The sequence below is a fragment of the Crassostrea angulata genome, chromosome 5, assembly GCF_025612915.1.
Source record: "Crassostrea angulata isolate pt1a10 chromosome 5, ASM2561291v2, whole genome shotgun sequence".
NCBI lineage: Eukaryota > Metazoa > Mollusca > Bivalvia > Ostreida > Ostreidae > Magallana > Magallana angulata.
The window spans coordinates 54,963,117-54,990,154 of NC_069115.1; the positions used below are offsets into that span (position 1 = coordinate 54,963,117).

The window sequence follows — 27,038 nt, forward strand, 5'->3', positions numbered from 1 at the left end:
AGGGTAGTAGTTTTGTATATAGGGTAGTAGTTGTGTACGATATCTCTAGTTTTGTGCGATATCTCTAGTTTTGTACAATATCTAGTATCTTTGTACGATATCTCTAGTTTTGTGCGATATCTCTAGTTTTGAACAATATCTAGTATTTTTGTACGATATCTAGTTTTGTACGATATCTCTAGCTTTATACGATATCTCTAGTTTTGTACGATATCTCTAGTTTTGTACGATATCCCCAGTCGGTGAGTAATGTTTTGACGCTGTATTTGTAGGTAGAAGAAAAAAAAGCAATAATGTCATATATAATATTACCATTAGAAACGAATACTTTTTCTACTTTGGTTTCTTCATATGTGAAACCACACCTTATTTCGTAGTTATACTATTGTAGAAGAGAATAACACTATGTATATTTGTCTGATCTTTTTCTGTAGAACTCAAAACTTAATGCAATGCATGATGTTTGAGCTCGAAGTAATTATAACTTTTCGTGTTATTTAAAACTTCATAGTATCTATGGCTTCAAAGCTTGACATTTGGAACTAAAACCAAAACAATAAATTAAAAGAAAATTTTAATTAAAAAATTTCAATGAATTGAAACCGATTTCGAAACTGAGATTGAGCAATGTTCTTCCCAACATGTGTCTTTAAACACCTAAAGATAAACCCATCATAGCAGGCTTCAACTTTAAAATACCAATATCTGGGTACAGCTAACCTTTGAATCAAGACAATGACAGGATTCCTGGCCATTAAGAAGATTTTGTGTTTTTCTCCAGAAATACTAAACAATCGTTCTTTTTCATTTTTTGATTGAATATATTAATTAAGATAAGCCATACCACTGCACTAATACTTCTGCTTGATTCCACCTCCCTCATCTTAATATGTCCGATAGAGCCTGTGAAATCGATCGTTGATAGTATATGGTCTCTGTTCTACTAGACCGCGCTTATACTATGCTTATCTTGGGAAGATGTTGGAGACCCGCGCTCTGTTGTAATTAGCAAACATTGGTCAGTATGAACTGGAAATTAAAAATAGAACTGGGAATTCTTTGGATCTTCCTTGCTAATGGTGAGTAATTTGAACTTTGATTATTGTTTTTTTTTTTCATAGTAGTATAACTATTGATTTGGTATAATTCTTTTTCATAAATGTAGATGACAATGACCATGAAAAAAGTCTTATAATATCATAATAATTACATTTTATTGCATAAATAGGCTTTGTCGATATCATTTTATTTTTTATACATAACATTAGAAAAAAGAGTATTCATGGTTTCTTTGTTTAACTTTGATTGCTTTAGACACTCAGCACTTAACAAAGACATTTATGACTAATTTTTGAACATTAGTGGTTCTTTTTATACCGACATTTGTTTATAATTTATCTTTAATCCAAAAGCTTATCATATCATAATATCGTTATACAAAAGTATTAAGAATAAGATTACTAGTACATAATAATTGCCTCTCTATGTGTAGTTTGTTTTTAGATACACACCATTAAAACCTTTCCTTATGCATTTGATTTGATATAGCACATCCATAAGGGTAATCAAAAACTGAAAAATATTTTTATATAGATTTGTTTATAATTGCAAATTGTTATTCCAAACAGAAAAAAAATATTCTTTTGACATTTTTATTGTTTCAGTTAGTAAACAGCTTCCGGTTACTTCTATTTAGTTATTTTGAATATACAAGTATGGTTTTAAAGATATTATTAAATTTGATTTAAATGTGAAGGAAACTGTCAATATCAAAATGTCGTGTTGTGTTGGGTTGGTGTCTTTTTAAAATACGGATATCAAAGACAGTCCCGAAATTGTAAAAAAAAAAAATTCAAATTAAAAGACGTTTGCTGTGTTTATGTGATATTCTGGGGCTTGAGAAAAAAATATCACTCAATAACAAGGGACCATTTTATAAAAATCCCATCTCTAATTTCGATTACCTCTATGTCTCGTTTACAACAATAGCGTTGTTAAACCACATCAGAAGATAATGTAAATCTGAAAAGTACAAACCCCTTTATTACGCTGTCGCGTGTAATATAGAGGTCTGTTCTTTAGTCAAAATGAAGATAATGATTTTTTCTGTAAGATAGGATGGGACAATAAGTTACATTTGGCTAAAGTATGCCTGTCTGATTGATGGTTCTGAACAAGATTCGAATATCCATTTGACAAAAATGATTGAGGCTTATTCAAGGGAAATCATATTTTGAATTTTACATACCTGTATCATTAACATTTGCTATTGAACACGAGTTCACGCCTTTTATTATATTGAGAAATTAACTAAACGCATACTTAATAGTTTCGGATTATTAGAAAAGCCAATTGCCTCTAGATTTTGAACACCTGAATATCTTGCAAATTAAAATTTCTCAAGTTAACGTACGTTTTCTTTAATTGTCATTATTCAATGCATTCACTTTACTTGCGTCCAAATCAGTGATAACGGATTCATGCCCTTGAACCAAGACACTGCATGTCTTTTCTTAGATTTTACTTCGCAGTTTGCTTTGCAGGGGTTGCATTAAACTGAAACGCAAATTAAAAAGAAAGAAATTGGATGTCCTGGGGAATCTAGCTCAGTTCTAGCTTATCTTGATATTGGCATTAAGAAGATGTGGAAGTTTATTACGATTTCAAATAATTTGAACATTTTGATTCTCTTCATATTGTTAACACGTAACCACGATTCTAATTTTGTAACAAATAAATCTTAGTTATATTGCAAGCGCCTTTTTGTGGCTTGAAATACGTTTACGAAGAACCATAAGAATGAATTCGGGTAATAGTATGCTGACCGATTTGGTGATTGTTGTTCACAATAAGATATATTAAGGTCAGACGTGACCTATCTTCCATTTTTCTATTTATTCCTATCTCCACAACGTGAAGATTTCCACAAAGTAAATTCATTATTATGTTTTCATGTTATATAATACTTTTTTATTTAAATATAAGGTATTTGAATGAAAATTCATAAGCATGACTTTATTTATAAGCATTCAAATGCATTTTGCATGCTGTTTTAAGGAAAATTATAAATATTCTAGCTCCGAAAATAGCTTGGTAATGTACTCTGAATTTTTAGGAATTAAAGGGTTTAGATGTTAATAAGTAAGGAAGAATATATCGTGAACAAATTATATAAAATTGAGGAAAGTCTCGCGTGTCCTTAAATTGACTGTCTGTGAAGTTCTTTCTCATATTTTTATTACGTATTAGTCAAAAATGAAGTTACAAGTATATATTTTATTAATTGAGATTTTCTGATGGTTAATGTGTTTTCTGTCTGTCTGTAATAGTAGCCTGTTATCATATCTCAACAAATTGAAGATTTCATATGATTATGGTTAATATCTCGTAGATTTATTTTTTAGGGTTTACTCTAATTTAGGCAGTATATGATTGTTAAAAAAGAATCAAGTCAAATTTAAAAGCTATTTAGAAAATCATATAGGTTTTGAAAAAAATAATCCTATAGGAAATGTGAATTTTCTCGTTTGAGGGACGAATTAGACGGAAATCAATTTCTTTTTGGTATAATAATAAATTAATTATCCGGAAATATAAGGTTTTATTCGAACACCTGTTTGCAATTGTGTCACCTGGTTCTTAAGATCCAGTGACACAATATTAGGTGTTAAAGGGGCATAGTCACGATTTTGATCAAAAATTATTTTTCCGATTTTTATATAAACAATGCTTCAGAAAGGCATTTTTAATAGGCAATCGAAATTTGAGTGTCATTTGTTGAGTTATAAGCGAGTAACATAGCTTGGAATTCTTCACTATGTAAATGAAACAAAGCGTTTGCTTACATTTTGAACGTTGAAGTAAGAATTTCAGTTTTAAACCAAAAAAGAATGTGTTAAACGTTAGGAAATGTGTATCTATGCTTAAAATAAATAAAAAAGATAGAAAAAAAACCAAAGTGTCTGCTCTTATCCATTGATGAAGGATACCTTAAAACGAATGACGTTGAAGTTGTTAATCAGTCTACTTATGTTGTGTCTTTCTCTTTCTAACACAGGTGATTTCTATAAATAGCCACTCAAAAGTTTGAGATTTTTTAATCGATGAAAAATATGTTGTTATGTTGCTATATATCTTTATTTGATCATACATTTCTATTTAGTGTGCTGAGTTAGGCTAGTAAATTAGAAAAAGAAATACTCTCATAAAATTCACAATAATATGCGTAAAATTGGAAGACAAAACTTCTTCATTTATATTTAATTAGGTCGTTTATTACTTTTTATTCCGTGGAAAAAATCGCAATATGAAATTTTGGTGTAAGCTTTAAAGGGGCATGGTCACGATTTTGGTCAAAAATCATTTATTCGATTTTAATGTTTACAATGCTTCAGTTAGGCATTTTTAATAGGCAACCAAAATTTGAGTGTCATTTGATGAGTTATAAGCGAGTTACAGAGCTTACAATTCTTCACTATGTAAACAAAGCGTTTGTTTACACTTTGAATGTTGAAGTGAAAATTCAAGTTTTAGACCTAAAATGAATGCAATAATCGTGAGGAACTGTTTATTTATGCTTAAAATTAATAATAAAATAGACAGTCCAGCTGGAAAAAGATTTTTTATGGGTAAAATGAATTCTATTTAAACAAAAACAGGGCACGCGCCTTGTTTACATAACGAAGAATTGTGAGCCTTGTGTCTTGCTTATTACTGTACGACTGACTCTCAAATTTTATTTGATCATTAGAAATGCATTTCTAAAGCATTGTAAATAATCAAAACCTAAAAAAAAAAAATCACCAAAACCGTGGCCATGCCCCTTTAAATACCAGTTTAGGACGACACGTACAGCGGAAACTTAAAATTTTAGAATTGTTTTATCAAAATAAATAAATCATGTAGACAAATAGGGTCATATATGGAAATATTTTTGTCTCGTTATTACGAGAAAAGATCCCGTTATTACGAGTTAGTTATCTAGTTATTACAAGAAAAGATCTCGTTATTACAAGTTAATTATTATGTTATCTCGTAATTGTCTTACAAATAAGGTTAAATGCATTCACAAGTGCATTCACAAGCTGACTGTCCCACGGACGGTCCAGTTTACCTCAATTTTGAACTGAGAAAAAAATTATAATAAAGTACGTTGTTCTCGTCTTCTCAAAATGATTTATACAAAACAATGCGTTACTAACAGACAAAAAACTTTCAGAAGAAAAGGCTAAAATAGTAATACTATGTGCCTGAGTTCTATATATCAGCCTCACGTTCAATGCTCATTGTTTTCTTTTACCAACCTACATCCTTTGCCCATAAACGTACACCTGCTGTTATTCGGCGTCGAGGTTGTGGTTAATTTACAGGTGTTTCTTTCACCACTAATACAAATGGAAATTTGAATTTCTTTGAAGTGGCAAGGTATGGGTAGGGCGCGTGGATCAATGGTGAACCTAAGTAACGGAATCTGTGGGTGATATCGATTTCATACCCTACTAATCCAGGTTTATTGGGTATAAATCATGATTGTGCAAGCAAACATCACCTTCCTCTAATTTCTTATCCAAAACAATTGATTTTAAAATTTATGGATAAATGTTTCTGCAAATGATGCTGAATGAAAGAAAAGTCTTTGTCCTCATTTTCACCATAAGAAGGATTTGTCGACTTATTAATGCAAATTATCACAGGAATTGCGTTGTAGGTCAATTCACAACACTTTGACTGGCTTAGGCCCTCCAATCTCAATATGACACGATACAAACTGATACAAAGTTAAGCTCTATCCTTCTGTTTTCGCTCCTCATTACAACATTTCTGCACTAAAAGCTTTTTTTTATAATTTGCATCGTGCCCCGCCATGACATGCGATAAAGAAATATCCTGTCATCGTATTGATTTATTAATGTGACACTGTGGGGTAGGTATTTGTCCCTGTTTGTTTCCGTTCTCTCCCTCTTTCAATGGTGATTAAACTGCATAAAGGGCATTCATAACGAGTTTTTCTCCTTGTTCTTTGAAATATTCTCCATAATTGTGGAAACTACAACGAAACAAACTTTTAATTGATTCATTGAAATAAAGACTTTCTACCGCTATGATGATCAACTCTCTAGTTTTTCAAGATGGATGGGTGGATTGAATTGCCATTAAAATGATAGTGAGGTTTCTATACGGTGTAACAACTACTGTATGTCAAGTAAAACGAAATTAAGAGCCATGCGTTGTAGATAGCGGGTCATTTAGACTGTTAAGGGCTCTAGTAAGATTTATTAGGCCGCAGAGTTTCAGCTTGTCTTTTAATGATAATTCTTACGAACATATTGAAATTGAAGCGCCTGAGTTGAGCTTGGACAGCCTGGAGAATAGTAATAGTTCCCCAACGATGTTAATTTGAAAAGTTGGGCTTCTGGGGGCAAACTTAATCTTCTTTTTTTTTGAAAATATTTGATATCTTCGTCGTATAGCTTTTCACAATTATTTATAACCATGCGTCCTCTTAAAAATACTTCAATAGTTGTCAGAAAAACAATCAAAATGCACATACTGCACAAAATCAATAATAATTTTTTAATTGTGTTAATCTAATATCAATTCTTTGTCCTATTGGCGTGCTTAGATTTGCCTTGGTTGATGTAAATTAATTGTTTTAAATTTGCATATTGAGGTAACGCCTATCGTCTTTCTTTTTAATATATTTCTGAACATTATCAATCAAATAAATCCATGTAACATACCAATATCATTGAATATTCAACTGATAATTTTCTTACATTGAGGATTTTTTGCACCCATAATATACCATCATTATAATTTTTCCTTTGCTGAAAGTATGCATGTATAATTTATGTAGCTTATATATTTGAAAACTAAAAGTTCTTTAATTTATATTTTCTGATTGCCAATAACTACATTATTACAATGGTTAATAAACCAAATGGGATTCAATGAATCCTTTTATTCAAATTACTCAATATCCAAGCCTATAATAAGTCCTTTAAATACTTTTCTAAAAGTAGATATAAATCATAACCACGTCAATATCTGAGCACTGAAACACTTTAGGTTGTTTGCCATTTGATGTAATGTATTTGGTATGGAACACCTCCATATTGCATTTGATGTACTTACTTTCGTAATAAGCAACTAGACTTTGACCCGTGCGTGCATTGGTAAACATTGTATATGATACATGTATCTGAAATTCACGAAATAAATACATCGACACACCGTATTGTTGACATTTACACAACCAAGCTTTAAGCCAACAATAATGCTGTTAATTTCACTACACTCTGCTTAGTTAGAATAATGTAATTGTGCCTGGGACATGCCTTCACCACAATTAAAATGTCTCCCATATACCCGTAATGTAGCAGAAATTGCAGAATCGCTCCAAAACGATTTTTGAGAAAATCAATGAAGTTGCATTGAAAATAACAGTCAATAACAAACAATTTTGAGGCTGTAAATACCTTTCATCTAAAAATTTAATTCATATTCATGAAGAATTCAACACTTTTTCACCAACATTTTTTACTCGCTTCAATTTTACACACCATGTTGACATTCAGAACTCTCGGGATTTTTCTTAGTTAATGAACTTTGTTTGAATTATCTCCCGTAATTTCTTGGATGAACAGATTCTAAACAAAGGACCCTCTATGATAATGGCTTAAAATGGCCCCCTAAAATGAACATCATCATTTTACTGTTACAGTAATTCTTTGTTTTCTTTGTACAGATATATATGTGATGTTTTTACATCATGTTCATTTTGATTCAACTGCCCACAATTTAGAAATATAACATCGTAAAGACAATCTTTTCCCGCCATTTTTGCATTTTTAGCAATAAACAGCTTGTTTTCAAGCAGTTTTTCTCTTAGGAAAGAAAGAGCGCATGATTGAACAAACAAAATATTTTAATTAGAGATGTATCTAGCCAAGGCTAATAAGTGACAAAAAATTGTTCTTGTTCAAGCATGCGCTCTATATTTTCCAATCATAAAAAGATAAGAAAAATGTCAATTTTTGACTGATTTTGATTGATTTATAGATATAGCGTCACTTCTGATATATACTGCCAGTGAGTGCAAATAGATCAAATAAATAGGTGAAAATTAATCTTTACATCAACCCTCTTAAATGTAACATAACATTTTATTGTACCAGTAACACTTAAAAAATGGCAAATTAATGGGGCCAAATTTTACTCATATCATATATAGTTCTTTCCAATGAAATTTTACAAGTATTTGTATTATCGTTTCTGAGTTTATCCCTGCAAATGTGATATTGTGGAAACATATACTAAAGAGCCTCCCGTGATTTAGCGTAAAAATGTTATGCACATGCGCAAGATTGTAAAATCCAAAAAATCCAGACGATTTCCGGAATTTTTTTTAAGAATTGTCGTTGATTAATGATTAACAAATTGGTAATCTTTAAGTACCTGGCCTACAATGTTTAATATATATATATATATATATATATATATATATATATATATATATATATATATATATATATATATATATATATATATATATATATATATATATATATATTAGTACTCTTCCGATTCCTCCGTATTCAAGGCGAAAAATTCGAGTCTATTATTTCAATATACAACGTAGTAGTATAGATAATATCAATAATACAATTTTTTTCTTTTCCAAACGATTTGCTTATCAATGTAGCGCAATGGATTAGTGCGTTTACTACGAATCTGTTAGATTTGTCATGAGTTCGAATACTAGTGAAAGTATCTTGATTAAACTATACATTTATCCACAAATATCGGCAGCTGTCAAAAACCACCTTAACACACAATACTTGTTGCAATAACGCATAAATATCAACAATAGATAACTAATTTATAGCATATCAGTACAAGAACCCTTGCTCTAGGGGTCATGCATTTCTTAATTTTGGTAAAGGTTATTTTGAGCACTTAACCATACTATCAGCCCTGCTGCTAGTAGCCCAGTAAAGCATTGAGGTTGTTTAACTTTTATCCATTTTACCTAATCATACAATGTTTGGTTTCTGCGGTTTATATTAAACCAAATGATCAATATAACCAAAACGTGACAAAAACCAGGTTTCCTCAGTTTTACCCGGTTGATAGTTTAGAGAAGTAGATGAACATGGTTTCATATATTCCAATGAACTGTAACGGATATCTAAAACTAGCATTATAAATAAGTCATCTGAGGACCCCGCTGACCGTAGAAAGTCGATTAATATCCATCAATTACCAATAGTTGGAAAATGGAAGTACTGCATAGAGGCTACTTAAAAGCCTTCGTCTAGTTAAAGGTTAACAATATTAAGTATGATTTCATGTCTACAAACAGGATAACAACTAAGATGAAAACAAAACTAATTTGCATAGATTAGAATTGCACTCTAAGAGAATTGCAATTTCACTAATTTCACTCAATTGGACAGCACTAAGATAATTATTTCATACATGTTTGATAAACACAAGCTAAACTGATTATTTGAACTACGGTGGGTTATACGGTATCAGCATAGAGGGAAAAAAAAGCAGAAACAATTCTAGATTTGAAAGTCCATAGAGCTGTTTTTATGAATTTTAGAATCAGACAATTACGTGATCGACGGAGTCTTTGTTGTTAGTAACCTGTCAAATTCAGAGAACTGTTTGTAAACTGGTGTTTCTAAGTATCTTATTCAACCATGATTTTATACTTGAAAATATCCCATTGCATCAAACAATTAAAGAAATGATTCAGTCAAATACATTGCAAGTAACTAAAAGATAAACACTTAAACCTAATGCAAGTAAGAATTCTAGAAACACTGTGGAAGATTTTTTTTCACCTTTTAAATACAGCAATAAAAGGTGAGGGAGAAATCAATTTATAATTGAGGTCCAGGATTTAACTGCAATATAAACAGGTTATATGATCCGATTACCACTGTCTTTAATTATTTGTACTACATAATTCTGACTGGTTAAGGCTTTCCCGATCTTAACAGGTTCCTGCCGGAAGTCTTTGTGTTCCAAAGGGACGTTTGAATGCCAGAAGATTTTAGAGTGCATTGATGAGGACCGGAAGTGTGACGGCGAGCCTGACTGCCGAGATATGACGGACGAGAAATACTGTAAGTCATATACAACTGTCTGTCTTTCCGTCCGTCCTTTCGTCTGTCTTTATGTCTGTCTGTCTCTCTTTCTCTCTGATTAAAAGCACGAGCAAAAAATCTTAATCATCAAAGTAATATAAAATAAAAAATATTATCAAAAGAAATTTTTTATTTTCATAAATATTCTTTTAATTAAAAAAAACCCACGTTTTATTGTCATTACTGGGCGTGATTTATTAGATATTTATATGATGCATTTATTCACAACAAATTTTAAACTCTACAGTGCACAACTAAAATACATTTTCTACTTTTTCGTAAAAAAATTCGTATAAAAAATTAGGAGCATACATCCTTATTTGGACAACGCAATCTTGCTTCAGAAATGATACTTTAACGATCCATAAAATAAAATTTTGGTGTAGCATTCCAACTTAAAGCCATACAGAAGGGTTGCATTGGATGACAGTCCTTCAATTAATATAAACACGTTGTATTTGATAAACCATTTGATGGCAGATGAGATACAGACAGAAATGATATACTGCTATTGTTTTCGTGCTCTGAGAACCCACCTAAGTTTAGAGAATACCGTATGAACACTGGGAAAAGGAAATCAATTCAACTCTAAGCCGGAATAATTACAGAGTTTAGGCTATTCATTAGTATTACAAAATTGAGATATCTAATTTTGTTGACGAACTTTATTCCCAAATTTTCAGTCACACGTTGATAATCCCTGATCAGTCACTATTGAATTCCTGACAGTCGTGTTAAGTTATAATACATTGTTCATCAGAGGAGATTCTAAAAAAAAACTATGGAAACGAATCAATATCTGTAGCTTGTTGCACATTACATAACAATTTTAGTGGAAAACAGATGGATGTGCTGGAATCTTCCAAGAAAAAACGATAAACAACGATAAAAACTTAATATATCACCCTGATAAATGGTATATAGATCATCCGTTTCAGTTTACGATTTTCATCATTGTTGTATATTAGAACCATTGTCATTTTATTGATGATCAACTATAACTTCAGGTGACAAGACATTGGATTCCTACTACAATAATAAGTATATGAAGAGAGATGATGCCGATTACGACTTACTAAACAGATCATGTGGTAAGTGCATTGTGGCAGAGTGATGTTAGCATTGCACTGTGGCAACGCACTTTGAAAAAATTACGCACTTTGAAAAAATTTTCAAAGTGCGTTAAATTTGATACCAAATCAACTCACTTTGAAAATGTTGTTCAAAATGCGTTAAATTTTGGACCAAGTTAACCCACTTTGAAAAACATTTCCAAAGTGCGTTCAGAAGGTACATCAACATATATTTAGCATCGAGACTCTTAACGCACTTTGAAAAAATATGTATAAATCACAAATTCTCGAATTGAATATCTATTTGCTGATAGGATGATGATTTATTAACATTAGAGAATCTAATTTATCGCATTTGAGAACGAGGATAGGGATGGGGGTTAACCGAAGATACATGTTTACATGCCAATTACCAGTACATCATTTAATTGATTAGAGAAAAAAAGTCCCCATTCCCTCATTTTTCCTTCCAAAACATGATTTTCAGCAACATTGAAGAAATATGCTCTCTCGTAAATTAAGTAAATGCAGTGATATTATATTGAAAAAACGAACTGACAAAACAATTATTTCTCCATTGGTATGTTAAAGAATCTATAAGTGTATCATCATTAACCCTCTTTTCATATTCTAATCAAATAAATCACTTCAATAAAAAAAATTAAATTAACAAATATTAAATTATTACAAACATTAAAATAAGCATTAGGAAGCGGGTTTTTTTTCTCTTGCATGAATCTTCTAAAATATCACATTGTTTTTTATAAACATAACTAACATATCCTTTTTTCACATCATGTTTGTTTATATGCATACATATGTAACAAGCCAGTTGAAATATGTTATTGATCTCCATTATAAATACACATAAATCATATTAGTTCTGGCATAGCCCAATATACCACATAAGAAGTAAATTTACTGCATTCTTTAAAAAAAGATGGTGTTCATTTCATATTTGGATAATTCAAATCTCCCAAAGAACGAAAAGGAAAAATTTCTCATCTGGAAACTGTTTATCAAGTTAGCTGAGAATGCAAAGGGGTTCTTTATTAAATAAATCACATTAAGCTAAAGAAGGATAAAACAATCATTTATTGTATATAGAAGTATCAATTATTTTGACTTAACCCAAATCATTTTTTTCAAAATGTGTTAATGTCGACGATATCAACGCACTTTTATTTTTTTTTTCAAAGTGCGTTGACTTGGTCCCAAAATTAACGCACTTTGATTTTTTTCAAAGTGCGTAAATTTTCAAAGTGCGTTGTTACAGTGCATCTAATGTGAGCAGTCTACTAACATTAATTTTATCGTCAAATATGACCTCAAATAATTATAATTCATCCAGAATTATAAATATCATCCTCCTCTTAATGTACGGGGAAAATCAATCATCAGCCTTGAAGAATGACATTTCATAAGTGTCTTATTGCGCGCATTTCTCGTCGTTCGTTTTCTTTCAGCGTTTAAAGATGTACCCTCTGAATGTGCGTGCAAAGGCCTGACAATGGTGTTTTGCAGTGGTAGGCAGTTAAACAGAATTCCAATGGGAATCCCACACAAAATCACAGCTCTGTGAGTCTAATGCAATTTCCCGAGACTGAATTTAAGTATCGAGCAATGTAAAAAAAATGTTCAATTTTGTTTTTTATTTCTAATGGTAATTCTCATGAGAATCGCTTTGAATCGAAAACATTCAATCTGAAACCTTTTCGATAGTAACGAGCTCCGCTCAGAGCGAACTATTTCTCTACTTTTATAATGAATCTCATTTGTTAAAATCGGTTAATGTCCATTTTTGTGCGGCGAAATTTGTTTGTATTTTGCCTTTTTTTTAAATTCTAAAACCGATTTGAGAGGTAATTTACCATAAGTACATCAGAAATGAGGCGCACATAAGATAGTATTTATAAAGATAATAGATATACAAATTTAGAATAAACTTTTTTTTTCATTTCATTGACATATGGTTTGTTTATTTTCAGAGATTTAAGTAACAACGAAATTGAAGATTTCTCAGACGATAACCTGAATTTCTACTTTGTAACTCAAATGTATGTATCTTTTGTTCACGAATTTGTTTTAAATTGAAATGAAATAAAAATTTACCAGAATGATTCTAAATAAACATTTGTGGGGAGATAGTATTTTATAATTGATATTTATGGGGACAAGTCCACGGTCTGTAACTTTGTGTGTGTTGGGTAGCCAGACAATTTTCCTACAATGTAGATTCAATGATAATTCTTTTTGTTGTAGAAACCTTCAGCATAATAAGCTTTCAAGGATACGAAACAACACATTTGTGAATTGTCTTAACCTCAAAAAGTTGTAAGTACTCCCCCCCTTCCCCTAAATTTTATAGCTATTTGATTTGATTTCAACGCACCCAATATTGATATAATTAGTAACTTATTCATACAGAAGTTCGTTAGAACTGGGAATTATTTCATATATAAAGTGTTACATTTAAATGTGACCATTGAACAGACATTTTAGAAAACTTAATTCAGTGGAATTTGTCGAAGACTGCCTGAATATCATCTTGTTAGATTTTGATGTGAATTAATTCATATGTAAGTTATCCGTGATACATTTTAATATGACCATTGAACAACGATTTTTGAGACTTAATTCAGCGGAATTTGTCGAAGACTGCCTGAACATCATCATGTTAGATTTTGATCAGTTATCTTAAAGGGGCATGGTCACGAGTTTGGTCAAATTTCATTTTTTTGTATTCATTATTTGCAATGCTTTAGGAATGCATCTCTAATGATCATATGAAATTTGGGTGCCAGTCGTTGAGTTTTAAGCAAGATACAGGGCTCACAATTCTTCGTCACGTAAACAAGGCTCGTGCCCTGTTTTTGTTTACATAGATTCAATATACTAGTAAAAAATCTTTTTAAAAGGTGGTTCGTCTAGTATCTTATTATTGATTTAAAGCATAAATAAATAGTTCCTAACAATTAACACATTTATTTCAAGTCTAAAACTGGAATTTTCACTTCAACATTTGAAATGTAAACAAACGCTTTGTTTACATAGTGAAGAATTATAAGCTCTCTAACTCGCTTATAACTCATCAAATGACACTTAAATTTTGGTTGCCTATTAAAAATGCCTTACTAAAGCATTGTAAACATTAAAATCGAAAAAATAATTTTTGACCAAAATCGTGACCATGCCCCTTTAAACGTCAAACAATCGTATGTATGACCATGATACTCTAATTTTCCTTCCGTTCTTAACTTCGTTGCATTGACAATCAAAGAATCTGTATTTTTCTGATTGTAAATCTATGGGACTTTTCACCGACCGATTGAACATCATTTTGTCCGACTTGCTTGGTCCAAACGACCAAGATATAGCCAAGTCAAGATATGAACTTGGGTGACCAAAAACAAAACCACGTGAAGCCCAATAAGCCTCTCGAAAAAAATACTTGTATACCAACCAAGTCAAATTTAATATGTGGGTTTTTATACCCCCGCTCCGAAGGAGAGGAGGTATACTGTTTTAACCTTGTGTGTCTGTCTGTCTGTCTGTCCTTCTGTCCGTCCGTAACAAAAATTTCTGTCGCATTTATCTCAGCAACTATTTATCACAGATGCTTGAAATTTTTACGCAGTGTTTGTTAAGGCATGCCATATCGTGAAATATATTTTTGTACCAATCGGACGTCAACTTCCTGTTAAATGACGACTTTGCTGATTTTTTAACCAAACTTTTCAAACAAATTTTTGTCAAAGATTTCTCAGCAACTATTTATCGCAGATGCTTAAAATTTTTACACAATATTTGTATAGGCATGCCATATCGTTGGGTGTATTTTTGTACCAATCGGGTGTCAACTTCCTGTTAAATGACGACTTTGTTTATTTTTAACCAAAATTTTCATACAAATGACAAATTTTCGTCAAAGATTTCTCAGCAAGTATTTATTGCATATGCTTGAAATTTTTACACAATATTTGTATAGGCATGCTATATCGTGGGATGTATTTTTGTACCAATCGGACGTCAACTTCCTGTTAAATGAGTACTTTGTTTATTTTTAGCCAAAATTTTCAAACAAATTTCCGTCAATGATTTCGCAGCAACTATTTATCGCCGATGCTTGAAATTTTAACACACTATTTGCTTTGGCATGCCATATTGTGAGATAATTTATTGTACCAATCGGACGTCAACTTCCTGTTAAATAATGACTGTGTTAATTTTTAGCAAAAATTTTAAAACAAATTTTCGTCAAAGATTTCTCAGCAGCTATTTATTGCAGATGCTTGAAATTTTTACACAGTGTTTTATTAAGGCATGCTATATCGTGGGATATATTTAGGTACCAATCGAACGTCAATTTCCTGTAAAATGAGGACTTTGTTTTTTTTAAGCCAAAATTTTCAAACAAATTTTCCTCAAAGATTTCTCAGCAATTATTTATCGCAGATGTTTGAAATTTTAACACACTATTTGTTTAGGCATGCCATATTGTGGGATATATTTCTGTACCAATCGGATGTCAGCTTTCTGTTCAATGTCGACTTTGCTTATTTTGCATATTCATATCAGAGCGGGGGTATCAGTAGTGAGCATTAGCTCACAGATATCTTGTTTATTATATTTCTGTTGACTTATAATAACATTTGGGAGAGTCTGCATTTTAGTAAGTCAATAGAAGGAAACTATTGCGACCTGCTTAAACGAGAATTTGCTTTAACGAAAATTTATAGTGTAGATTGTACAAAATAGTGACGTAAAACTGGTATGCAGTGCAAACGGATATTAAGTTGATGGCAGTTCGTATGTCTGTATTATCACTCAATGATGAATAAAGTCTGCGACTTCGAGCGATGATCGACCTACTTGTAAACGTAGAAAGGGGCGAATTCACGATTTTAACTACTACTGGTTGTATCTTATTTTTGGATAATTAATGTTTAGAATACATAACAAAGGTATTATGCTATCAACTATAATCTTAACTAAGTTTGTCGGGGTTTTTCTGTCTTAATGATACATTTGACTCTGTGTCTTGGTCCCGTTTTTTGTTTACTTGCTTAGACAAGTTCAATGCACTGGTAGGAGAGTGCGTCTCCCTTGATTTCATTAAGTCGAGCAAAGATGGTGCGCCAATTAACCAATAAGCTTAAATATTTTGTATCTTAAAGATTTATTTATTTCGCCAGGAACTTGAATTCAAACAACATAGTTACGCTAGAAAGGGGCGCATTTTCGGAGCAGAATAAAATAGAGGATTTGTAAGTAATTTGGTTTCTATTTCGTTTAAATTGCTTTGTTTTACTCTTCTACATTGCATTGGTTTAGGAATTAGAACAAAGTCAAGAAATAATGATAACGAATGTTGTTTTAAACCTCACATCATTCCTTACTCACTTTAGTCTTTACAGCTCATCAGTATTTTTACACACCAATAGTGGGATTCCCAAATCCCGTAAAATGATTTAAGTTTTCATTCTGGTTGAACGTTTTCAGAGCAAATTGGCATCACGTACACGTTAATTGTCATTAAGGAAATCTCGACAAAGGAACAACTATAACCCTGTATAAGTAGTGCTCTTATACTAACTTGTCTAGGAATTAAAAAGCATTGTCGGTCACGAGATGATGAAGAGGAGGGAGAAATAAACGATATATATTTAGTATCGGCAGCAGCACTGGATCGTTATTATTTTCTACTCATAATGACGTTGTACTGACGGTCTTCATGTTATAGGTCATTAAAATTGATTCTTTAGTGCTGATAATTGTGAACAAATAAACACACACACTCGCTCTGTATCTCTCCATACGTCGCTTTCTCCCTTTATCTATCTATCTATCTATCTATCTATCTATCTATCTATCTATCTGTGAAAAAAAAAAAAAAAAACCAACACTAATTGCAAATCGTAAGCGCATTCATTTCTTAAATCTTTAGACTTAATATATATATACTCTATTGCAGGAAGATGGAGAACAATCTTCTCAGAATCCTTGATCCTGATATGTTTTCTAATCTGAAGCACCTAAAAAGACTGTAAGTATATATTAAATCAATACACAAAAAGGCGAAATCGATCATAGTTACTAAAATAAAGTGCAAAATTCGGGCCACGAAATATCATTGTTTAGATTAAGGTTTGATCATTATGTCATTATTTTATCAAAATAACACTGCGGTGTTTATTTAGGAATATGCACTGATATACACATATATCAGGACTACCTTAATCTGCCATTGATTATTACTCTCAATGTTGTTGAACCGAGGTTCAAAGGGAAAAAACGGTAAATTTTAAATAAATCTAAATTTTTGTTTTTGATTGCGAATAATAATGTTCTTTTTTTTCAACTACTGTTTACAGGTATCTTGGCTTCAATAAAATAAAGTACATCAATGTTAACACGTTTCGGGGACTCTCGCAGATACAAGTCGTGCAAGTATATTGGTTAATTATGGAAATACGCTTCAATATATGCGTCATTCTAGTTTCTCAGAATACAAAAGATAAGATTTTCTTTGATATTTTAATTGTTTTCCTGTATTTATTTCTATTTTTAAAATAGCACCCCATTTATGACATATTCATAAGATTTTGCTAACTTCTGATATTTATTGAAGTGATATCGGTGTAAAAATATTATCAAAAGCAACCCTCAAGACCTGTACAAGCCTTGTAGGGTTGCTTTTTTAACGTTTTTACATCGAATAAAAAAAAGTTAAACGTAATATTGAACAGTATCTGTTCAGCTGCGATTTTTAATTAAACATTAATGGAATAAGTCTTTTTCATGCTGAATTAATCCAGTTTCTGCCTGAAACTACTGTCACCGACATGTCGATGTATATAAATGTAATTCTCTGCGTTTTAATAATCAGCTTTAATTTGGTCTTTCAGGTCCCTGCGATCTAATCAGCTGACAATTCTAAGGAACCATTTCTTCGAGCATCTCAATCATCTGGATATTTTGTTAGTGAATGACTTTGCTTTTTATTAGAGTATGGATTATTTAAGTAAAGAGTTGCTATGTATGGTATCAAAAAAAGGGAAAAAAAGGAACCAGTCATTACAAGACTTCAATAAATGTTCACAAGTCAGACTTACATGTAGCTGTTTAGGTCGTTAAAGAGACAGTAAAGCTGAAAAAACATGTGTAAATAACTTCAGATTTACCCATTGTATCGTTAGGAAATAAGATATAACGTTGACTGTAATAGTTGAAATACACAAAAATCCCTTTCACATACCTAATCAACGTAATAATGAACTTCGGGAAATTTAAAGGTCATACAAACCGAAATAATCTTATATCGTTTATTTGTACCACGTGGACTTTGAATGACACGTGCTGAAAACTACAAGATCTTCGTCTGACTACGGTAATCATGGTTACGAGGTTCAAGGGACTCTCTAAACGGAACACATCGTAACTTACTCGATAATTTATAAATGGTTTACCGATTTCGGTTCATTTTAAAATGAACAGACATATATATGTCAAATAACCCCTGAAGGGGCCTCATTTACACAAATGAATTTAGGTTGTAACAATTCCTATGATAAACACGAAAAATATATGCTTACAAAATAATAATTGTGGTTATTTTATATACTTTGAACTATCATTACCTGAGAAAAGTAGAAAAAAACATTTTTTTTTTATCAACAAACCTGTCTAGGAGAATCTTCGCGAGCCCTGCATGTGTTTTTGTTTACAGTACATACGCATGCGTAGCTGCAGAGCTGAAACTCTCCGGGAAAAAAATATTGACAGACCGGAGAGCTACAGGGCCACCCATTAAAAAAATTGTATATTTATTGCGCAGAAAAACGTGCGCTAGTTTTGGACTTATTTTAATTACCTTATTTATACGCAAATTCTGTGAAAACAATTAGTACCATTAAATTCTTCATGTAATTTACTACTGATATCGCCTCTTTATTTGCCTCAGACTTTCTCCGAAACACGCTACCGACCTCTGAAAATCAAGTATGTTGAATTTACATCGAGATCGAGAGTCGCCATTTTTACATGTGAACAAAGTGCACCACATGAATTTACGGGACTGGTGATGGTGTTTTAAAGACTATCCGAGGCAAGTGAAGAGGCGATATCAGTAGTAAGTTGCATGAAGAATTTAATGGTACTAATTGTTTTCACAGAATTTGCGTATAAATAAGGTAAATTAGTCGAAAACTAGCGCACGTTTTTCTGCGCAATAAATATACAATTTCAATGGGTGGGCCTGTAGCTCTCCGGTCTGTCAATATTTTTTTCCCGGAGAGCTACAGTTCTGCAGCTAACGCATGCGTAATAGTATAGAAGGTTGAACCCCGTAACACGTTGCGATGTAAATATGTGATATGTTATATGTAATTATTAATTTTAATGAAACAGATTTATTTCATGGAGAACTTTGTAATTTTCTGAAAGTTTATACATTCATGAGTAGTACAAAAATACCGAACCCGATTAATTGGAACATTTTTTCAAGTCGGTTTTTTCATAAGATGCGCCGTTCTGTTTCTTTAAGGTGCCTCAATACACCTTGAAATAACTTCTCAAATCACCAGAAAATTACTTGATTGTGATAGAAAGCATGATGAATAAGAAGTATTTATGTCAAATAGGCCAAAAAATGTGCAATTTTAGATAAAAAATTATATTTTCAAAAATATCTTTCAGTAAACATAAACAAAAGCCCCAGATGGATTCGAACTCATGACCTGCGGTTCACAAGTCTGATACTTTAACCGCTAAGCTATTACGATATACATTTGAATCAACTGATACAAACAATTTAACAAAACATTTAAATCGCCATCTTGTGACGAAGTGTCTTAAAAAGTATAAGTCTCGGTGTAGTGATGTCCTTAAACACTTCATGCCTCGTGTATGTACATGAATATTTATAAGTATCAATTCTCAACATCAGTATGGGTAGGTACTTGCGTTAACCTATCTAGCTGCAATTTAGTTCTGTAGCTCCCGGTCTGATAAAAAATTTAATTGGACTTTGAGGGTAAGGTTTGCAATTTTTAGGACTTGCAGGAAAGTTACGTACCATTTTGCCGGACTCGTTTTTTAACTGGCAAATCATTTGAATTTTATAAGATAAAAGACATCAAACAGTTAAAGCATAAATAACCGCCATAACAGTCACACATAAAATGTATAAATTTTAACAAAAGTATTTACACTTTATTAACATGACAGTTTGAAATCATAAATGTTGACCTTTTGAACAAGTCCTAAAAATTGCAAGCTGTAAGCCTTGCCTTAAATGGAAGGCACCTAGTATACACTAAGCAAATGTTTTACTTTGGGATGTGCATTCTGATAGGAAGGGTACGGTACGAGGGGTTTCTCCAAGCATAAACAAGGGTATTCTTGAGTTTATAAAAGCACAGCAACAGGTTTTATAATGTGCTTACCCCAACTATCTTTTTTAACGTTTCACGTCTTTTTGACTTTCGATTGGCACATTTCTTACGATTCAAACAGACAGCTCTGCCTTTTGTAAAATGCATAAACATTATACACGTTATTTCCGAAAAGTTGAACATTGTAAGGCAGTCACACTGTAAGTAAAATACTAATCGTTTATTGTTTTCTTTTCAGGTACCTTGAGGAGAATGATATATTTAGAATAGAAGACAAAACATTCAGTTCCCTGACCAGTTTACACACCCTGTAAGTACCAGAGTTATACAGATTTATCTACAATTATATCAGTTAAACCGTACGGAAGCAGGTTGGTTTCCGATGAGGTGATAGAATGATTTTATGTGGCTGTCTCCAGGTTCTTATATATGTCGGACGCCAGATTTTATATCACCTTGCACCAGAATCATATTTCTCCGCATGAAACGAGACTGATTTGTAGCTATCGTTTTTTTTTCAGAGGACTGTCTAAAAACAAAATCGCACTCCTTTCCTCCAGCGTTTTCCGGGGCCTGTGGAATTTGACCCATTTGTATGACTTTTGTATCACTGACAGACATTTGATTTCCTGTAATATCTTTCACTCTCACATTTTTTCAACTGTAAACTAATTATTAATGAGTTACTTCATTCTTACATAGTTCCTTTTTCTTAATTATATTTTTTTTTTTACTTTCAGGAATCTTATGCATAACCAGATCGTAGGCATTTCACCGACAGCATTCTGCGATTTGAAAAGTCTTCGATCACTGTAGGTGTATAAATGTCACTGAACTTCACATTAACCCTGTGAAAGATAAATACTAATCTTCGTAATGTCCTTAAAACAAGATCATATTATATTCTTAATAACTCCGACGGCTGTTGATAAAAGTACACTTTTTGTAGATATTCCATTATTTAAATGCCTTTAGTTAATGGAACTTATCAATAATTTTGCGCATTTTTCATTTGTAATGGTCGTTCTATTTATTACATTTAGTATGTATAAAAATAACACCCCCCCCCAAAAAAAAAAAAAAATAAAAATAAAAATATTATATCTGCTCATGGCTATGTAAAATTACCAATAAAACATTCAAACCTATTATCGCTCACTACAATAGAACTTTTTTATTGAATGATACGCTTCTATTTACATATTGATAAGAGAGGATAAAAAATAATTTGTATCGAAAGACCTTTTACATAAATCAAATTTTATTTCAATAACTCGAACATTAAAGCTAATTCAGGTTTTTTTAAAATATCTAAACATTTAATACATGTTAAACGACACTAAATGAGCATTATTATCGATAATGTACATGCTTTTGCTTTTCATGGAGTCTTTTAGAATAATTGTTTTATTTTTGACGTTTTTGTTCCTTGAAACGATTTTTGGCTTATAATGTTTACATACCAAACATTTCCTGAATTGCGTTCAGAGATCATTGTACATATAATCTCAGATAATCCCTTTTGCAAATCTAGAATAAAGTGTTTGATTCAGGTAAAAACGACTCGGTAACACTGCCCAGGGTGACATACCGATGTTTAATATGTGTTGCATATAAACCATAACATCCGTTGAAAATGATCACGCTTATTGTTTCCTAAGGGGGTCAGTTTTTTTAACCGGGTGTTTTAAGGAGAATCCGGTTATTGAAATAGTAAAAATGGCGGGCGGCTGGTAAGCTGCCGAAAGGGTACACCTATTGTACGGATAACTCCTCCTACAGTTTTAATGATAGGAATTAAGTTGTTTTGCAAATCAGTTGTACATACACTGTATATCAGAAATGTGCATATTACTTGAATTTGATTTTTAATGATTATGAAGAAAAGTCCAGCTGTTAAACTTACTTATTTTCTGCAGAATACTGCACATAGGGTACACTTTATATACTCCTCAGTTTTAAAAGTTTAAAAGTTTGGAAGTTGTTTTGCTGATCAATTGAACATGTATCAGAGGTGAATGTGCATGCTACTTAGAGTTTAATTTTTAATAATTTATGAAAAATACCAGATGTTGAACTTTTGACCAAATATTGCATTCGAAGTACATGTACCCCTTTTCCCTGGATAGTTAATGTTTATCAATTCAGGTTTTACAAATGGATTATGTTCACTCAAAAAAACCCCTGGTTTTGTGTCACATTGACAGCTTTTCTCTTGTTTTCTTTGCGATGTTTTGGAAATAAAAATCTGATTTTTTTTTAAGTTGAAAGGTATTTAATATCTTGACGTAATATGTAGGCTATTAGAATAATTTTGTAAAATGCTCTGACGTTCTCAAACGCAAAAATATAAATAGTAATAAAGTTTTCATTAATTTATTACCATTTCTGTCTTGTATATGAAAGTTCTTTATTTCAGGGATCTCCGATATAATGTGTTTAGAAGCCTTCACAAAGAGACTCTTCGAAGCCTTCCCATTCTCAATTATGTGTAAGTTTTGTAACTGTCTATCGACAAAATTAAAAAATATCATAAATGATTTTACATTGATAATGCATTACACAATCTTTTCAACTGTAAAACCGTCGTAGGTTTGATTTGTTATCGGCATGTAACTTTAAAAAATGACGTCATATATTGTCACCAAGAAACAGTTTAAATGTAATCTTTGTCCACTGCAGCTATTTTGACGAGTTTTATATGTGCGCTTACGTGCCCAGTGAAGTGGTGTGTCAACCATTCGGTGATGGTATATCCAGTAGATACAATCTGTTAGAGAACGGGTTTCTCCGTATCATGGTGTGGATCGTCGCCATCTGTGCGTGCTTTGGTAACCTCTTAGTGCTTCTCGGAAGGAGTGTTCTTCGCGAGGATAACCAAGTCCATTCATTCTATATCAAAAATCTTTCATTCGCGGACATGCTCATGGGTTTATATTTAATTATTATTGGATTTCATGATCAACTTTTTCGAGGAAATTATCTAGTAGAAGACGAGGAATGGCGGTCAAGTGCTACTTGTGATGTATGTGGTATACTCAGTACTCTTAGCAACGAGGCATCAGTTTTGACCTTGACATTGATTACCCTGGACCGATATATCAGTATCACCCTTCCTCTTTTTAGGAGGCGAAAGAGTTTTAAATTCGCTTTAATGAATGTCTGCATCATTTGGATTATCTCGCTTCTGCTATCTGTTCTACCTGTGACTATTCCAGATTATTTCGGAGAATATTTTTACAAGGACAACGCTGTGTGCGTACCTTTTCAATTACACAGGCCAAGGGCCAAAGGGTGGGAATACTCCACCTTCCTTTTCCTGGGTCTGAATCTAGCAGCCTTTTCCTTCATTTGCTTCGCTTATATTCACATGTTCATCGCAATAAAACGGTCAACGAAAACAGTGCGCTCTCATTTTGAAAACAAAGAGAGGACTCTTGTAAAACGTTTCTTTTTTATAATACTAACAGACTTTTTGTGCTGGATGCCCATAATTATCATCAAATTTGTAGCTCTTTCTGGTAAGTTTATCCCTAAACAAAAATCATCTGTAAGCTTTGTGAGATTATGTATTATAAGTAAGTGTTATTGTTTTGCCGCAATGCATACTATTTTAAATTAAAAAACAATTCATCTTTTATAGGCTACAAAATTAATCAGGATACATACGCCTGGCTGATTATTTTCGTCATGCCTATAAATAGTGCTATAAACCCTCTTCTGTACACTCTTACAACGAAACTATTCAAAGAGAAAGTGATGCCAAGTCTATGTTGTGGATTCAAGATCGTCCGACAGGAACCCATCCTGAAGGAGACTTCCTCCTCGTCGTCTTCATCCGGCGGACGCCGGAACCGGTCGTCAGTCCGAAGCTCTCTCGAAAAGGATCTGTGTGAGGTCGGCGCCAACACTCTGAGGGTCAGCGCCCGGAAACTCAAGGGCAATTTTGAATCGGTATTACAATTGCATGAGAATTACACATGTATTTACTATTAACATGCAGGCTTTTATGAATGACTTTAATCCAGTTTATATTACTATTTCGGATTCTGAAGGCGTGTAAAACGGTATACATTTATGTGTACAATCATGCAGAGTATACACATAAAATCATACACGTATACTACATATGTAAAAGGAAAAAGAGGGGTAACTGAAAGAAAAACAGAAAAACATAGACAATAACCTAAATCTTTAGACTTAATCATAGTAAATGATATCGTTGTACATGCATTATGATATGTTTTGACATAAGGGTTCCGGTTTAACTTTAAAGAATTGGTATTTTGAAGAAAAAAATTCTTTTTTTCTACGTGGAACTAAGCCTGAATCATTAAAACATCACTGAAAAATATTTTTCACCCTGTTATAGACGGGTAGTGTGGAGGTTGGCCGTAATATGAACTACCTCAGCTTTAAGACCAGGTCCGAGATGAGCAGCTTCTACGGCGGTAACTCCAGCCGGGTCTGTACCAACGAATCTGTATACATCCCTCAGAGCTCGAGGCTATCAACCGCCATCTAACCGACTACCAACCTCAGAGTCATTAGATGATGACATCTTCTATAGCTGAATTGCTCACAATCTAACTACTGATGTACAGTACTGTGGATTTTTTAAATTGAAACAATTGTTCTGAAATCATCCTCAGAATATATATTTGTATATCTTGTTATTATATTTCGTCATTTTTGTGTGTGAGATAAATGCTTTGCAACTCTCTCTCTCTCTCTCTCTCTCTCTCTCTCTCTCTCTCTCTCTCTCTCTCTCTCTCTCTCTCTCTCTGTTCCATTCAGAAAAAATCGGCATTCTTAGTTTTTTAAATGTATGTATATTGTAAAAATTATTTTTTGTAACTGAATGGCTCAAACGATTTTCTTTTGATTAAAATTGCCAGCAATATTGACATTTATCAAATAATTTATTTTGCTTTTTCGTCGTTTAAAGTTGTTTTCAATCCATTATGCCTGTGTACTCTCACTTTGGTTATATGGCATTAAAATCAAGTTGGATGCAATTTCCTGAAAGGTTGAGAAGACCAAAGCCAAAACCCACTCCTTCTAAGCAGTGGTATCTCTTATGTGCTATTATATTTTGTTATACTTTCATGTTAAATACTGAAATCTGATTGGTTAAGACGCAGTTAATAATATTTTCTATTACCCTCAGCGTTAGCAACGCATTTAGCAACGGGTAACATTAAAAAATGTTACATGCGCGAAAATTATGCGCGTACGGTTCGCTGTAGAATTCACGTTATTCCTATATAAAAGCAGTAAAATGTTCTTAAAAATTAAGACATTCAGTATAACAAAATAAATAGTGCCTGTTTGGGAGGATAACAGTTGAAATTGACAGCCCTCGAAAACAATTGTCAACCTCCGCTTCGCGTCGGTTGACAATGGTTTTCTCGGGGTGTCAATTTCAACTGTTACCCTCCCAAACAGGCACTATTTATATAATCTTCAGATGAAATATTTTCTATGGTTTCACTTCATTAGGGGATAGATATATATAAAAAGATGTATCATATTTTGGACACGTGCACGGGTTTGAATGCATGTGCTGTAGCTACGAAATTAGACATTTTGAAAAGTTACGAGACCAAGGGACATGGCATTGTATAGTCGAAATTTGTAATGACACTTGACAAATAGATCTAAAGAACGTGGCATTGTACATCAGTCAAATAATATATAGGGAAAAGCTAACCAATTATTTTACCATAGAACTCCATACAAACGTTATGCCCCCTTAGTATTTTACTATAATACAATGTAGTTTCAGTCAAATCTTTGGTATCATTTGAAACTTCAATTCAAAATTCAATTCAAAAACTAAGTTTTCTACTAAAAAGTATAATCAAATCCTAATCAATTTATATCAAAATAAAATTTGTAATCAAATTATTCATTTTTAAACAAAAGTTTTGCTATCACAGGGTCTAAAAAAATTATTGAAATCGGTTTCTATGAGTGAGGAAAATATTAATTTAGCGGCCAATATGTGCATAAAAACTTAAGAATAACATATTTACGATCTACTAGTATATTAAAGTAAAATTTCATATTAATTCATATCTGTTAATTAGTTTTCAAAAATTTACAAAGCAAAATTCTTTTTTTGGAATGTATTGCGGTCTGTAGACATATACCCCCCCCCCCCCCGTGAAACAACAAACCCTTTGGTAAGAATATGCTAAATAACAATAATTAAAACCCCTCAAAAGGAATTTTTGTTTCACGGGGGGGGGATGTTTTTAAATAAAATTTCCTTTTTCCGTTATTTTCTATTATGAAATGAGCCATTTTAACCCAAAATACAAAGTTATCTCTCTTTGTTTGACCAAATCATTTATATTAAATGAAAATATACATAAATGTTTACATTATTATAAAAAATTAACTTT

The 27,038-nt window shown here is 32.2% G+C and overlaps 1 protein-coding gene across 1 annotated transcript; it reads left to right on the top strand.

Annotated features, from left to right (window-relative positions):
- Positions 1-970: 970 nt before the first annotated feature.
- Positions 971-25,531, top strand: LOC128183336 (relaxin receptor 2-like). Its single transcript, XM_052852304.1, has 17 exons — positions 971-1,079; positions 10,014-10,139; positions 11,168-11,251; positions 12,700-12,811; positions 13,222-13,290; positions 13,496-13,567; positions 16,429-16,500; positions 17,208-17,279; positions 17,608-17,679; positions 18,142-18,213; positions 20,867-20,938; positions 21,150-21,221; positions 21,369-21,440; positions 23,048-23,119; positions 23,311-24,149; positions 24,272-24,582; positions 25,001-25,531. Exons 1-17 carry the CDS (start codon positions 1,025-1,027, stop codon positions 25,151-25,153), a joined length of 2,397 nt encoding a protein of 798 aa, XP_052708264.1. The 5' UTR covers positions 971-1,024; the 3' UTR covers positions 25,154-25,531.
- Positions 25,532-27,038: the final 1,507 nt, after the last annotated feature.

Excerpts from the sequence above, each read along its gene's own strand:
- LOC128183336 (XM_052852304.1), top strand. The coding sequence starts at position 1,025 with ATGAACTGGAAATTAAAAATAGAACTGGGAATTCTTTGGATCTTCCTT. Across the intron at positions 16,501-17,207 it reads CAGAATAAAATAGAGGATTT|GAAGATGGAGAACAATCTTC; the intron begins GTAAGTAATTTG and ends ACTCTATTGCAG. Across the intron at positions 21,441-23,047 it reads TTGAAAAGTCTTCGATCACT|GGATCTCCGATATAATGTGT; the intron begins GTAGGTGTATAA and ends TCTTTATTTCAG.